Here is a 16,313-nt window from a genome sequence, read left to right on the forward strand (position 1 = left end):
ATACTGTAGATAAAAAAAAAACTTCTAAAAAAGTTTTCACCACGTGGTACTAACTTATCTGAACGGTCAATGGGAAAGAACTGTGTTTAAACCCCTACAAGAAGTTGGACAGTGGTTAACTCCCATTTAGTTTTCACAAATGTCCTGAAAAGTGCTGATGTAAATGCCACGTACCTAGTACGTGTATGGGCGTATGACAAACCAAACATGACCACGACCTAGTACGTGCTGGGCAGTGAAGGGGTTAATTAATTTGTAAGCTTTCATGCTGAAATGCAATACCGAAGTCCCAAGTCCGGCCTTCGTCGAAGATTGCTTGGCCAAAATTTCAATCTTTCTTTCTTTATTTGGTGTTTAACGTCGTTTTCAACCATTCAAGGTTATATTGCGACGGGGAAAGGGGGGAGATGGGATAGGGGAAAGGGGGGAGATGGGATAGAGCCACTTGTTAATTGTTTCTTGTTCACAAAAGCACTAAAAATTGCTCCAGGGGCTTGCAACGTAGTACAATATATGACCTTACTGGGAGAATGTAAGTTTCCAGTACAAAGGACTTAACATTTCTTACATACTGCTTGACTAAAATCTTTACAAACATTGACTATATTCTATACAAGAAACACTTAACAAAGGTAAAAGGAGAAACAGAACCGTTAATTTGATTGAAAAATGAAGGTGTGACAGTGCCGTCTCAACTTTTACAAAAAGCCGGATATGACGTCATAAAAGACATTTATCGAAAAAAAGAAAAAAACGTCTGGGGATATCATACCCAGGAACTCTCATGTAAAATTTCATAAAGATCGGTCCAGTAGTTTACTCTGAATCGCTCTACACACACACACACGCACAGACAGACAGACAGACAGACAGACAGACACACACACACACATACACCACGACCCTCGTCTCGATTCCCCCTCTATGTTAAAACATTTAGTCAAAACTTGACTAAATGTAAAAAGCAGCTTCTGCTGTTTAGCTCTGATAGGCTCCGTGTGAGACAGATAACTGGTAAGAGCCTGAACTGGGCAGTTAGACATATCGGGGTCCCCTGGAGCCAGAATTTTGTTAAGAGGAAGTATTCTGATTATGGGGGAAATTTGATCAGGCTTTTGGTTTTTGGCTAGAAATTCCGGCCTAAAACGTAAAGTGATAGAACCATCTTTTTCAAAAGCTGTCTCTAGATGAGCCTGAGAGAGCGTGAATTTCGCTACCTCTTCTTGCGGTGGCCAAAAGAACGAGCAAAAGTGTCTTACGAGTAAGATTAGCTAGACTAGCTGATTGCAATGGTTCAAAATCTTGCGATCTTAAGAATTCTAGAACAAAGAGATCCCATGCAGGAACTGGGGCTCTGGTTCTAGCAAAACCTATTGACGCACCTTTTAGGACATTAGCAATAACACCGCTGAGATTAATGTTGTGACCTAACTGCCTCAACGTAGCCGAAATAGCAGAACGCCTGACTCGAAGAGACGAGGGGGAGCTGCCCTGAGCTGCTAACCATGACAAGTGGTTAGCTACCTGCATAGAACGTGGGGATACAGAATTGACCTGATTCTCTGCACACCATTTAACCCAAGCCGTCCAATGTGAAGCGTACACTGAGCTCGTAGAATTCCTGTGCGCTTTACGAACCAAATCAAGTGTCCTTTCCGAGGCACCCGACCGGAGCAGGGATCTTCTCACAGTCTCCATGCGTGAAGGAGCAGGGACTGTGGGTTCTCGTGCTGAATGCCGGTGCGTGGTTGCAGTAATTCTCCCTTTTCCAGGTTTAGAGGAATGGGAGGACCTTCTGCTAAGCGGAGGAGATCCGGAAACCAGTGCTGACTCGTCCACATCGGTGCGACCAGAACCAGGGACGGTTGTTCCAACTCTGCTTTCCTCAGCACTTTTCCGAGAAGTTGGAATGGTGGGAAAGCGTAAGCCGTGAGTCCTGTCCAGTCGACTTCCAGTGCATTCACTTTCCAGGCTTCCGGGTCTGGAAACGGGGATATGAACACAGGTAATCTCCTTGAAAACTGGGTTGCGAAAAGATCGACCATTGGTTTGTCCACCTGAACCCATAGCCGCTGCAGCGTGGTGGGTGATTGTCCACTCCGTATGGAGTACTTTCGAGGATCGACTGAGAGAGTCTGCCAAAACATTCAGTTTCCCCGGCAGATGTTTTGCTGACAACCTTATCTGATGCTGGTGACACCACTTCAGAATTTGGCATGCCTTGAGAGACAGTGTGTGAGAGCGAGAACCGCCCTGCCTGTTGATGTAGGCTGCAACTGTTGTATTGTCTGTATGAAGACGAACATGCTTGCCTGCCACCAGTGATAGAAAGCTCTGAGGACCGTGGGCTACAGCCTCTAACTCGAGAACATTGATGTGTGAGAGGGCTTGGCCTGTTGTCCACGGGCCTGAGGCTGTGTGGTGAGAGAGATGAGCACCCCAGCCTGATAGGGAAGTGTCTGTGAACAAATCCTCCTCTGGGGGAGGGGGAGTGATGAGAACTCCCTGTGAGACCCATGATTTTACCCACTGATCTGTGGTCTGCTGAAACCAGCTTTCTAGCTGAACCGAGACCTGCCATCCCTCAGGGAGGAGGGGTTCCAAACCGAACTCAAAGCTGCCTGAAACGGCCTCTTGTGCACTCTCCCCAGAGGGACAAGTGTGGCCATGGATTCCATTTGACCAAGCACTGATGCCAGCGCCTTGACCGGAGCTTGCTTCTGTGACGCTAAAGATTTCACTAGATTTTGCAGTTTGTCTATCCTCCTCTGTGAGGGGCGGACTGACGAATCTACCGTATCGAACCTCATTCCCAGGTACGTGAAAGTCTGGGATGGCGTAAGTTCCGACTTGGCTTGGTTTACCGATAAACCCAACTCGTGAGCCTGACACAGGATGAGCCGCGTATGGGCACTGCATGCTTCTCGATCCTGATTGAGGATAAGCCAGTCGTCGAGGTAAGCCCTGAGTCGTACGCCCTGCTGCCTGACTAGGGCGCACAGCTGGCGTACCACCATCGTGAAAATCCAAGGCGCAAGAGATAGGCCGAAGGGAAGAGCCTTGAATTGGAACACTCTCTCTCCCCACCGAAATCTCAGCCATTTCCGGTCTGATGGGTGCATGAGGATGTGAAAGTATGCGTCTGTCAGATCGATCAACGTCACCCAGTCTCCCGGCCTGAGTGTGTCTCTGACTGACGCTGGCGTCTCCATTGTGAACTTGATTTGTTTCAGAAATCTGTTCAGAGAAGACAAGTCTAAAACCGGGCGCCAGCCCCCTGAAGCCTTCGGTACCACAAAAATTCTCCCATAAAATCCTGGGGAGTTGTGGTCCGTTACTTCGTTTATCCTTCTGAAGTAGAGACAAGATTTCTGCTTGTATCGCCGTTTTTGCCTCCAATTTGACGGGAAACTTGAACACCGGAGGAACTCTGGTTAAGAGAGCCTTTCCCTCCTTCCAGAGTAGCCTGAACCCCGAACGCACTATACCCACTATCCACTGACTGTTTACCTTTAGCAATCAAAGTGCAAGAGCCCGAGACAGGCCGCCTGCCACCAAAGGCGTGGTGGGTGCGTGAGTTAGTGGTTCGGGGGGTGTGCTTTCCGTCCAGACCCCCTTGAATTGCCGAAAGATGGCTTCTTCTTAGGGTATAGCGTGCCTCTTCCCCGTCCCCTCGAAGAAGAGCTGGCGTGTGTTGACCTGCCCCTATTTGCCGAAGAGGCGGAAGGTTTAGGCGGTCCATAGCTTTTGCTCTGCGGCTTAGGGAAACCGTGTTGAGCTAACTTAGCAATCGCTAAGTCCCGATTGTCCTGTGTTTCCTTCTGGAGCGCGTCGAGAGACGGCTGTCCTAGCAAGGAACCCTCAGTGAAAGGCGAAATCTTAAGAACCTCCAGCGTGGCTTTATCTTGAATTCTAGAACCAGCCAGAAACGCGAACCTGCGCGTATGCACTGCATGTGCGTAAAGCTGAGCAGAAAGACGCATTTGCTCTGCTGAGACTTTAGCCAAAGTAGCGAGCAGAGTAGTCACGTCCTTTACACTCGCGTCACTCCGAAATTCAAACGGATCTAGTGACGTGGCGATAGAACGGGAGAGAGACCTGAGCAGCTTCTCCGACAGAGACGCTAACTCCAAGTTGTATCTCCCTGTTTCCTCCAAACCCAAGAGAGAGGCTTCTGTATAAGGAACAGATCTGTCTCTGCTATAGCCGTCTTCTCTGAGCGTCGCCAACTCCAGTGTTACCGGGAGCGTCGCGCGTGGTAGAGTAGGAGTCTATGAGATTGTGTGGGGTAGCGTTCAATGTCAACCTTCGTCCCACCTGCTGTGAGACGTGAGTGGCTCGATGTGCGTCAGACAGCCAAGGCTTGGCCGAGTCTGGTGCCTGACCGTGCTCTGCTAGAAGTGGCACTGAATCAGACGACGCATACCCGTGCGACGAACGCTTAGCCAGGATCATAAACATCTCATAACCCACTGAAGGAGATTCACGAAATTTAAAAGTTGGTGTCCCTTCCTGTGGTGAGCGGAAATCCCCAACCGCTGAAGGTGGTGGTGCCGTCGCATTTGCTGCTGACACCACTCCTTCCTCAAAATACCTTGAAGCTACCTGAGCTGCCATTGCTACCGCTTGGTGTAGCTTGGCTGGTAACCGGAAACTGGTATCATCATCCACAGCGGAATCCCCATATTCCGATTCTCCTTCCGGAAGTTCGCCACCACATTGACTTGCATCGTCATAGGCGGTATCCCCCGGAAGTGAGGGTGCTTGTGAGGTATAACCTCCCCTTGCATCCGCTCTTGAGAATACTTCCTGCCCCCCGAGCGGAAGTGTGGAATGCTGTGCCAATACTGGATCCTGAACAGGCCAGACCGACGATTGCGTGTCTTCCGTTCTAAGCGCAGGCATCGGAAGGGAGACTCCCCGACCAGCTACCTGTCTATTGACGGCTTCCTGCTCCCATGGCGGAAGTTGAGACCGCTGTGCCGTCGCTGGAACACCACCGGGCCAGGCATGCACTTGCGTATCTCCCGTACTAAGAGCAAGCACCGGAAGTGTGACTCCCCAACCGGATGCCTGTCTATTGACAGCTTCCTGCCCGACGCCGGGCGGAAGTTGGAAACTACGTTGTGCCGTCGCTGGAACCTTAACAGGCCAGGCATGCACTCGTGTAATTCCCTGTGGGACAGTTACGGTACCTTTAGTGAAGCTGTCGATCCCGGCAGAAGATGCACGGCGAGAGGACGCACTTCCATCTTGTTCAGCGTGAACATCGGCGATCGTAACGGTGGCTGACGGGGTTGCCTTAACCCTCGCTCGCGCGCTTGCTTCTTCCGCTCCCGAATGGAGAGAGAGCAACTGCGCACTCGCCGACTTTAACTCCGCTGAAAACATGCAACGCATTTGATCGCTAAAGGAAGCAAACATGGCGGACAAATCGTCCTTCTCCGTCACTGTGCTAGGCTTAACCGGCGCTGTCTTGCACTCTTGCTTCAACGCCGGCATTACAGGACTCTTTGGGTCATCAATTTCTACTGAAAACGAACTAACTGTGGTTTTCGAAACCTTTGCTTTCTTCGCCGCCTTCTTAGACGGGGACTCTGCTGTCCCTACCTGTCTAGCGCTAGATTTCTTCTTCCCACTGTCTGCCATACTGGCGAAAGTCTTGAACGTCAAAACGTAAACAAAGACTAACTTATGGCAAACGAAAGTAACTAAACAAGAAAAACTGGAAAAATCTCACCCAATCTCAGCCAAAAGCTAAGATACAGACGTGTGACCAGGGTTGGTACTGCCAAAAAGCAGTGGGCTAAAGAATAGCCCGAGCGTAGACCAAAACACGTCCTCAACCAACGTCGCTGAAGAGTAGAATGACTACAAACATGGCGGCGAGAGCACGCGTGCGCATAGCATGCTGGGAGGTAGCCTTGACCTGACATTGTCATGTGACCGTCAAGGCCGTTCTATTTTTAGGGTTACTTCCCCCCCCCCCCTTACCAGGGTGAGCGTAGTTTTCAGCGTCCTAGCACTAAACTGAAGTAAATTGCAATATGTGAATTGGGATAAGATATGTAATTTAATGGGAACTTAATATCTGAAAAGCCTTAACCCGTTGGATAGAAGCGAGCCGATCATCTTTTTCACCAGGATTTAAGAGGCTATTTCAGCAATTGACGATGCCAGTTTATTTTATCGTTTTTCCGACATTGTTTATTACTGTACATCATACAAAACATATATGTATATATTAATACATAATTACATACACATGCATTATATGTAGCAAGTTGATAATCCCTGTAGCGCATATGCCTTATCGGCCCTGCAACGTAAACATCCAGATCCAGATAATTGCACTAATACACAGACAGGCATATGTGAAAAGTGGATAACTGCATGCACACACACACACACACATGCCTGCAACCCCCCCCCCCCCCCCCCACATACACAGCAACCCCACACCTTTCAAATCAAACAATTGTCAAATCTTGTGGGTTTTTGTTAACAACTTACCCCTTCAATTTCAACCATTTCTCCCAGTCCACTGTTCTCAATCGTGTCTGCTTCAATGGGAGGAACAAATGCTGCTCTGCCTGGAAATTATTAAGTGCATACTAAAGTCTTCTTTCCCTGGTTGTAGATAAGGCAAGACGTGAATGAAAAAAGCTCTGATCTCAACAACAACAACAACAACAACAACAACAACAACAACAACAACAACAACAACAACAACAACAACAACAACAACAACAACAAAGTGCATTCTAAAAAAAAAGTTTAGGACTGTCGCTGCAATACGTTTTTTTATAAGCACAATACTTGTTCTACACTGAGGCACAGCAACAAACAATATCAAATGTTTGGAAATCTCAGTCGACTGGCATTCCATGAAAAGGCAAAGTTGCATGGTTAGCTTCCCCGCTATCAAGTCAAAAGAGCTGCATCTTTACACAAACCATTCAACTGGCCCGACCTTGCATGACCTGCACATTCCGGCTCCCTTTTTTCAAACTTCGTATTGTACTGATCTTGTCTTGATGAAAACAGAATTACTTCATGCTTTAAAAATATTTGTTTCACATGCTGTCAATTTATTATTTAGATTTCAAAAGTTAGGTCCAGCGCCTAAACGAGGCTTCCGATTCCCTTAATAGTACAGGATGACCCCCAAAAAATGCAACCCTCCAAAATGCTAATAACTTCTCCATTTGTTGACTGAGTCACTTTATATTTGTGGGACATTAACTTCAGCCTATGCATGTCCCTTGCACACATTGGCAATTTTGTTGATTAAATGGTCTGACTTTTGTGCAATTTCAAAAACAGTTTCCAAATTCGGCGATCGACTCAACAGGACGAGATTTGACATTGCACGGTAGCAATATTTACCTGATTTAAACCCTTCAGATTTTTACCTTTTGTCTAATCTGAATGTTTGAGTATACACAAACACCCCCTTCACTCCCTAGATCATCGGTGACCTGAAAAAAGCAGTTACAGCTAGGTTCAGGGCAATCCCTAGACAAGAAAGCTTTTGTACCATTGACAACTTTGGAGGTGTAATTTGGAACACATTTTGGAGAAATGGTAAATGTCGGACCATTTTACCTGCAGACTCGAAACTTTGTAGAATGGTCATGGACGAACTGAAGTTCATGCACAACAACTATGAAAATATTTGCTAAACTCCAATTACTGGAAAAATTAACCCCTTCTTTGTAAAATTCCACTTACGCAATATTGCGCACAATTCATCAATCACATAAACGCATTTTTCCATGGGAAATGCCTTGATCCTGCCTGTAACAGCTGTATTCAAGTCACTGATCGTCTAATGATGATTATAAGCATACTATTCGAATTTATTACCCCAAAGTTAGTAATCTGGAGGGCTTAAATCGGGTTAGTTTGGCTTCCGCTCAATTTCCAACTTCGTACTGTAAAGTCGCTCCCCGAATTTGGCAACTTTTTTTTAAATTGCACAAAACTCAGACAATGTGATCTATACAATTTTCACTTTGTGGAAGGGTCATGCATAGGCTGAAGTTTAGTTCCACTACATATGAAGTGATTTGGTCGGCAGATGTAGAAGTTATAAAACATTTTGTGGGTTGCATTTTTTGGGGGTCACCCGGCCTGTACGTATTAAGTATCAGCACGTATTAAGTATCATGTACCCACTACTAGTCATTGTGCATTTTAGTTAATGGACTGATGATGTCATTTGTATGGAGTCGACCCACGTGCGAGGATATGAATGTGTGGGAGGGGGGGGGGCGCGGGAGATGGAAGCTTGCTGTATGTTATGTAATGTATATATTGTGTGTGATACGTGGAAATGTGATACTATTTATTTGCATGTATGATACAGGTACAAATGTGATAATTGTAGGCTTATACTAGTGATTACTGTGTGTGATACATGAAATGTGATATGAATGCTGTTTTTATATGTTATACTCTTACTTTCTCCCAAGCGCAAGACAAATTCTTCTATGAAAATTGAAGCCAATAAAATTTGAGTTGAGTTGAGTTGAGTTGAGTTGTACATCATTTTCTAACCTCTCAAAATAAATTCTTTGAAAATATCTCATTCTCAACGGAAAGCAGGCAGGAGTGGTATAAGCGTTCAAATGGAGGAATATGGACGGACACGGGTCAACTGTATGTGCAGACCCAGAGACGGTATCCATCTCCCACCCCCGTGTCACCACAATGGCACGTTAAAGATCTTGGTCATTCTACCATAAGTGCAGATGGCTGATACCACCTAAACACGCAAACATCAAAAAGCCGTGAGGGCGTAAAACTCGAATCGTATAAACCAATTCATGTCCAATATAGGCAATTAAGACCTGACGGACAGTAAGCCCCTTACAATTTACTTTTTTTACTATTTGTACTGTATGTCAAAACTCAGGGAGCTCAGTGATTAAAAACAGATCGTTTACAGGAGGCTGTAAACTCCATTTTAAGAGTCCCTTCTTTTTACAATTTGAATTTCTCACTCCAGTGGAACCCCCCTTTTAAGACCTCCAAAAATCTGAGAAAATCGGGTCTTAAAAAGGAGGGAGTCTTAAAATGGGGGTAAATTTACAGAGGTTATGAACAGAACATCTGAAAAACCAAGGTCTTAAAAGGGAGGAAGTCTTAAAATGGGGGGTCTTAAAAGGGGGGTTCCACTGTTCTTACGGACTAAGCTATGGTCCCTGTCTGTACCTATCAAAGGCAATTAATCTCAGACAGGTTTCCACTGTGTGTACCTCTCAATTTGACGACAATGACCAAAGCTCCCTTGCAGTTGAGATGGTTGCCAGTGACTTGGCTCTCAGAGAATCGCAGAAGAAATGTCCCATCTCGAATGCTCCTGTCTGCCAATGCTGTCTCGCATTGTTTGCGACTTAACAAGCCAGCAATGATCCTGTCAAGAGGGAGAGATTTACACTTAAATCACAATCAAATTTATTCTGCATGTGCATTTCTATGCCAGTTTGTTTGAGAAAGAGAAAGAGAGATCGAGAGAAAGAGAAATCGAGAGGAGAGACTCAGAGAGAGAGAGAGAGAGAGAGACAGAGAGAGAGAGAGAGAGAGAGAGAGAGAGAGAGAGAGAGAGAGAGAGAGAGAGAGAGAGGGGGGGGGGAGGGGGGGGGGGGGGAGGGAGGTGCTTCAGGTTTGTGCTCAGATGTTATGCACTCTTCCGGAACATATCTTTAAACACCTCAGAGGTTTGTGAATGAGAGAAAGAGAAATCGAGAGGAAGAGAGATCGATCGACTCAGAGAGAGAGAGAGAGAGAGAGAGAGAGAGAGAGAGAGAGAGAGAGAGAGGGGGGGGGGGAGGGAGGTGCCTCAGGTTTGTGTTCAGATGTTATGCACTCTTCCGGAACATGTCTTTAAACCCCTCAGAGGTTTGTGAATTTACATCCCAAAAATGCATGACTTTGCACGCATACAGACAAATGATTGCTAAACAAACTGCCAAAGTTTCATTCGAGTATGGCCACTGAAGGACATTTGCTAGCCATGTAAACACATGAGAAAACAAGTCGCGTAAGGCGAAAATACAACATTTAGTCAAGTAGCTGTCGAACTCACAGAATAAAACTGAACGCAATGCCATTTTTCAGCAAGACCGTATACTCGTAGCATCGTCAGTCCACCGCTCATGGCAAAGGCAGTGAAATTGACAAGAAGAGCGGGGTAGTAGTTGCGCTAAGAAAGATAGCACGCTTTTCTGTACCTCTCTTTGTTTTAACTTTCTGAGCGTGTTTTTAATCCAAACATATCATATCTATATGTTTTTGGAATCAGGAACCGACAAGGAATAAGATGAAAGTGTTTTTAAATTGATTTCGACAATTTAATTTTGATAATAATTTTTATATATTTAATTTTCAGAGCTTGTTTTTAATCCAAATATAACATATTTATATGTTTTTGGAATCAGAAAATGATGGAGAATAAGATGAACGTAAATTTGGATCGTTTTATAAATTTTTATTTTTTTTTACAATTTTCAGATTTTTAATGACCAAAGTCATTAATTAATTTTTAAGCCACCAAGCTGAAATGCAATACCGAAGTCCGGGCTTCGTCGAAGATTACTTGACCAAAATTTCAACCAATTTGGTTGAAAAATGAGGGCGTAACAGTGCCGCCTCAACTTTCACGAAAAGCCGGATATGACGTCATCAAAGACATTTATCAAAAAAATGAAAAAAACGTTTGGGGATTTCATACCCAGGAACTCTCATGTCAAATTTCATAAAGATCGGTCCAGTAGTTTAGTCTGAATCGCTCTACACACACACACGCACATACACCACGACCCTCGTCTCGATTCCCCCCTCTACGTTAAAACATTTAGTCAAAACTTGACTAAATGTAAAAATGGAACGTTCAGGCTGTTTGCTAGTGAGGGCGGTTAACGCTGCGATGAGTGCCTATAAAAACATGCTGCGGTCACAGATGACTGGTCATCGCTATCGCACTACAATCCTAAAAAAACAATTGATTGTGTTTACAGGACTTGCAAACGTAAACTATTGATTGTACTTAAATGAAACCATGGCAGCACAGGACTGGGTGGCCGAGTGGTAACGCATTTGCGCTCGGAAGCGAGAGGTTGCGAGTTCGACCCTGGGTCAGGGCGTTAGCAATTTTCTCCCCCCTTTCCTAACCTAGGTGGTGGGTTCAAGTGCTAGTCTTTCGGATGAGACGAAAAACCGAGGTCCCTTCGTGTACACTACATTGGGGTGTGCACGTTAAAGATCCCACGATTGACAAAAGGGTCTTTCCTGGCAAAATTGTATAGGCATAGATAAAAATGTCCACCAAAATACCCGTGCGACTTGGAATAATAGGCCGTGAAAAGTAGGATATGCGCCGAAATGGCTGCGATCTGCTGGCCGATGTGAATGCGTGATGTATTGTGTAAAAAAATTCCATCTCACACGGCATAAATAAATCCCTGCGCCTTGAATACGTGCGCGATATAAATTGCATAAAATTAAAATAAAAAAATAAAAACAAATAAATCCCTGCGCTTAGAACTGTACCCACGGAATACGCGCGATATAAGCCTCATATTGATTGATTGATTGATATTTGTAACACTCATTTGCCTGTATGCATGCAAAGTCATGATTTTTTTTAATGTGAGCCTTCAAAACTATGACATGTTTTAAAACATTTTCCGGAAGATAACATAATTATCATCTCAACAAATATTATGTAATGATGCGAAATTTTACCAGACATATGTCTCGTATGTCAACTTAGATCCCGAAACTTTTGAAGCAATCCATTTCGGCATTGCTGAAATACAGCGCTTTTTGTCATGGTAACCCTCAAAATTGACGCAAAAACCTCTTGTTTTCGACTGCTCATGCACTCCACACCTGCATCAGTAGAAATGACATAACACAAGAGACACGCAAGATATCAAAACAAAACAATCTGTTCTGGATAGATCATTGATTTGGTTTTCTCCTCATGTGTAAAGTTAACGCCAAGTTAAGCCTATTCTGAATTTTTGTCGATTTTTTAATTGGTACCTGACGTTTTTGTCAGGTCGATTTTGGGGGGTACCCTTACTTCGGCGGCGGTCACATGATACCTATAACAGAAATCTTTAATCCGAAAAGTGTGCCAGATAGCCCAGTGAAAGGCATTTAATGGCATATACAGTTTGAATGAAATGACACCGGAATTAATATTTTAGTTGGGGTACGAAAATGGGTTCAATAATTCTTTTGCTCACTTTAGATGACAGGATATGAATTTCCATGCGTAATTGGTCGTGTGCTTGCACACAAAGGAGGATAAAGCACTATAACAGGTCAGCACATACGTTGACCTTGGAGGCTGAAAAAATCTCCACCCTTTTCCCACCAGCCGCAGCTGGGTTTTGAACCATGAACCTTCCACATGAAAGGCTGCCGTCCTAACCCGTCAAATGCCTTATCAACGAATGGTCTGATGTAAGATGCCTACCCGTCCTTCCAAGGACCTTTCACTGTGTCGTGCACAAGATTGATGATGGAATGAAGCCATCTCCACAGTGGGAAATTCAACTTATCGTTCTCACCGAGGCTGGTACCCTGCAGAATGATTTTTCCCTGAAACAAACACACATACACATGCATATATATATACCCATGACCTCCCTTCTTTGTCTCTGTAAATGTACTCTAGGTATATTTTTTGTATTTCCATTGTTCTCTTGTTACATCTATGATATAACTATTGCACTCTTATAACACATAAAATAGAGGATAAATAAGGGTGCACGAAATACATCATAGCTGGCTCTACTTTCCGTCGTCCTTGACATTCCAATATGCACATGTACCTATAGACCGGATGTGCAAGGGGTAACCACGCTTTTGAGAACTTGCGCGAGAGTCGTTCAGTGTTATAGCTGAGTTTTAGTCTGGACTTGCCGAGACTATCATCGTAGCGTCATAGATTTCATGACGTCTGTCGTCCATCGCGTCATATTAAGGGGACGTAATCTGTTATGTTTCCTTCTATTCGCTGTTCTATTTCTCTCTTGTGATCAACATGACAAGGCGTATGTGTTTGAGTGTGTGTGCTTGTGCTCTCAACTAAAACAAAAGTCAAACTAGCAATCGTTAAAAACCCAGTCCGTCCGACCAGCACTGCCATGCTCAGACTATGCTCATGTGAAGTTACAGCGTGCCCGGTACACACGCCCTTATCGGTACATCATCCACTACGAGTGTTTTCTGGACAAGCTGTTTAAATTGCATTTTGCGAGTATTTCTATCTCTTCTGCGGTGCAGTAGGCCCTATAGACGATGAAGGTGTCCAAGATCTCAGGAGATGCGTGTGTAACCACTAGGTATTCAGTCAAATCCGTGTAAGAGGCTTTCAACTGACGGGGACAACCAAGCCACCATTATGCACCGACTTGACATAGATCAACAGACGTGCCTTTAGAATAAGGTATGTGCAGAGTTGCCTCATCTAAACAGACAACTAAAGCTTGATGTTTCCGTCACACTTTGTCTTTTAGATCTTCATGGGATATACAGGTTACAACACTCATGATTTTTTATATGGCTTGTATTTCAGTCAAGACCCAGCGGGAATATCAAAGGACTCGCTCGTGAGTCCCTTGATATTCATCCGCTGGGTCTTGACTGAAATACAAGCCATATAAAAAAACACTCGTGTTGTAACCTCTATGCACGTTAAAGATCCCACGATTGACAAAAGGGTCTTTCCTGGCAAAATTGCTTAGGCACAATTAATAATTGTCTACCATACCCGTGTGACTTGGAATAAGGCCGTGAAAGGTAAATATGCGCCGACATGGCTGCAATCTACTGGCCGTATAAAATTTCATCTCACACGGCATCACTGCACAGCGCCTAGAACTGTACCCACGGAATATGCGCGATATAAGCCTCATTGATTGATTGATATATATATAACAAAATCAAGGAAAAGAAAAGTCAAACAAAGAATGTCAAGTGGCAGCCCAAATTTTCGACCTGTTGCCAGGCCTTCCTCAGGGGCGTGTAATTCTGCGAGACGCCAATTCATGCATCAATTACTAAGCAATACAATACCATGGTTAATTCAGTTACGACTCACAAAGCAAATATTTCAAAGATAAAATTTACATTCAAGCTAAGATCTACTTTCGTTTTGATTGTAATCAAAACAAATGTACACGTGCGAATTCCAAAGTTATTACGTCAAAGGTATACCTATCTTGTAGTGACGTATTTGTTGCTGGTGACGTAATTTCAAAGTTCGAACAAAATGGATACTTTTTCGCGCCGTGAACAGGCAAAACTATCCTTCCAATGTCTCTTCACTTGCGTAAATACTTCAACGCATTTTTTATGCCAAAGGTTAGTATAAAGATACAACACATAACCCTTAGGACACAATACATAAACAATATGTATCGCAACTATATGTATTCGAAGACCGATAGAGAAGATACACTAAGATTTAGACATCTTGATGCTCATGGACTTTAGATCAACATTCCGACAACCATATTCTATGACAAATTCATATTCTCTCTCTCTCTCTCTCTCTCTCTCTCTCTCTCTCTCTCTCTCTCTTTCTCTCTCTCTCCAAAACACACACACACACACACACACACACACACACACACACACACAAATTGCATGGTCTAAACGAAAGCTGTAATAAAGTGTTTACGGATCAGAATTGAGTCCACTCGGCACCAAAGTTTTTAATTTTGCAATCCAGAAAGACTCTCTTTTCCATCTCTCATCCCGGGTGGAACAAAAGACTCTTTCGATCACAGTGCACTCCATATCACCGAGAGAATGGTCGGGCTGGTTGAAGTGCACTGTGAGAAGAGTACCTGTGTTCTTCCCAATGTGTGAGCGATGGAGATAGAACCTTTCTCTGAGACTGTTTTGAGTCTGCCCCACGTACTGGGCACTGTGGCATTTTTTTACACGAAATGAGATAGATGATGTTTTTTTGTGTCACAGGAGAAGTGTTCTCTGAGAGTGAAAGTTTCACCTGTTTTACATGAATTGAATGTTGTGGACTCAATCAAGTGTTTTTCACAGATGATACATTTTTTACGCTCACACCTGAAACACCCAGGGTTGTTGTCGTGCTTAGGAGGAAGAACTGAAGGCATTAGGATATTGCGTATGCTCTTACAGTTTCTCTCCCCACAGATGGGCGTTTCAGGCATGACGTTTTTCATGTGTTCACTCTCGCTGATCAAGCTTTCCTGTAAACCATGCAACCACTGGCCGAGGGGAGGGTTGAGTGGGTTATGAGTGATGATGAAAGGGACTCTGTTTGTGTGAGTTTTTTTGCGATATGAAAGAGTCTCCTTTCTGATTTTAGCTGAAGCTTTCCTCCTGCCATCTTTAACAGGGGGGCCCGGTAGCTCAGTTGGTAGAGCACTGGACTTGTGATCGAAAGGTCCCAGGTTCGAATGCGTACCGGGACAGACACGGGTCAACTTTATGTGCAGACCCAGAGACGGAAGCCATGTCCCACCCCCCGTGTCATCACAATGGCACGTAAAAGACCTTGGTCATTCTGCCATAAGTGCAGGTGGCTGAATACACCTAAACACGCAGACACCTGGGTAGCGCGACTCCGTTGCTGCTAGCTTTCCACTGGGAGGAAGCGACCCGAATTTCCCAGCGATGGGACAATAAAGTAATGAAAATGAAAAATGAAAAAAAAATGAAAGTCTTTTTGCTGTACCCCATGGCACAGAACTGTCTCTCCATCTCATCGCACCTTTGTTTAAATTGCTCCTCTTCTGAGCAGAGTCTTTTAAGTCTCAGAAATTGTGAGAAGGGCAAATTTCGTTTGACGTGAGCTGGGTGACACGAGTTCTGGCACAGGTAGGCATGGCTGTCGGTAGGTTTTGTGTACAGGTCAGTCTGAAGGTATCCATCCTTCAGACTGACTGAAATATCTAGAAAGGAGACTTTTTGTACCGATGATTGGTGAGTGAATTTGATGGTAGGATGAAGGGAGTTGATGTGTTTTTGGAATGAGTAAATATATATATATAAATATATCAACGCACACAAGGAAAGTACATGCTGTGCTGCTCTTAGCGCCATAAACTTTGGAGAAAAAAATATGACAATTTCCTACTCTTTGACCAAAACTGGTCCCCACTGTCAGCTTGAAACTTCAGGCAGGTAAACCAGATTTGGATTTTATGTTTTGATGAATTATGGGAGTATAATTATGTAAAGTTTCAAATCTCTTGCATCACAATCACTGAAGAAAATACACCTACCAAGTTTCCATTTTTCAC

At 44.3% G+C, this 16,313-nt stretch overlaps 1 protein-coding gene across 2 annotated transcripts in view; it reads right to left on the reverse strand.

Annotated features, from left to right (window-relative positions):
* The window catches only part of LOC138948638 (signal transducer and activator of transcription 4-like), a 54,745-nt gene that overhangs the window by 18,264 nt on the left and 20,168 nt on the right, over positions 1-16,313 (reverse strand). For both annotated transcript variants that reach the window (XM_070320208.1, XM_070320207.1), the window contains exons 12-14: positions 12,494-12,618; positions 9,264-9,421; positions 6,514-6,593 (exon numbers count right to left, since the gene is read on the reverse strand). In XM_070320208.1, the coding sequence (XP_070176309.1) occupies positions 6,514-6,593; positions 9,264-9,421; positions 12,494-12,618 (363 nt within the window). The remainder of the gene's footprint in view (positions 1-6,513; positions 6,594-9,263; positions 9,422-12,493; positions 12,619-16,313) is intronic.

This window comes from Littorina saxatilis, linkage group LG15 (assembly GCF_037325665.1).
Source record: "Littorina saxatilis isolate snail1 linkage group LG15, US_GU_Lsax_2.0, whole genome shotgun sequence".
NCBI classification, from domain to species: domain Eukaryota; kingdom Metazoa; phylum Mollusca; class Gastropoda; order Littorinimorpha; family Littorinidae; genus Littorina; species Littorina saxatilis.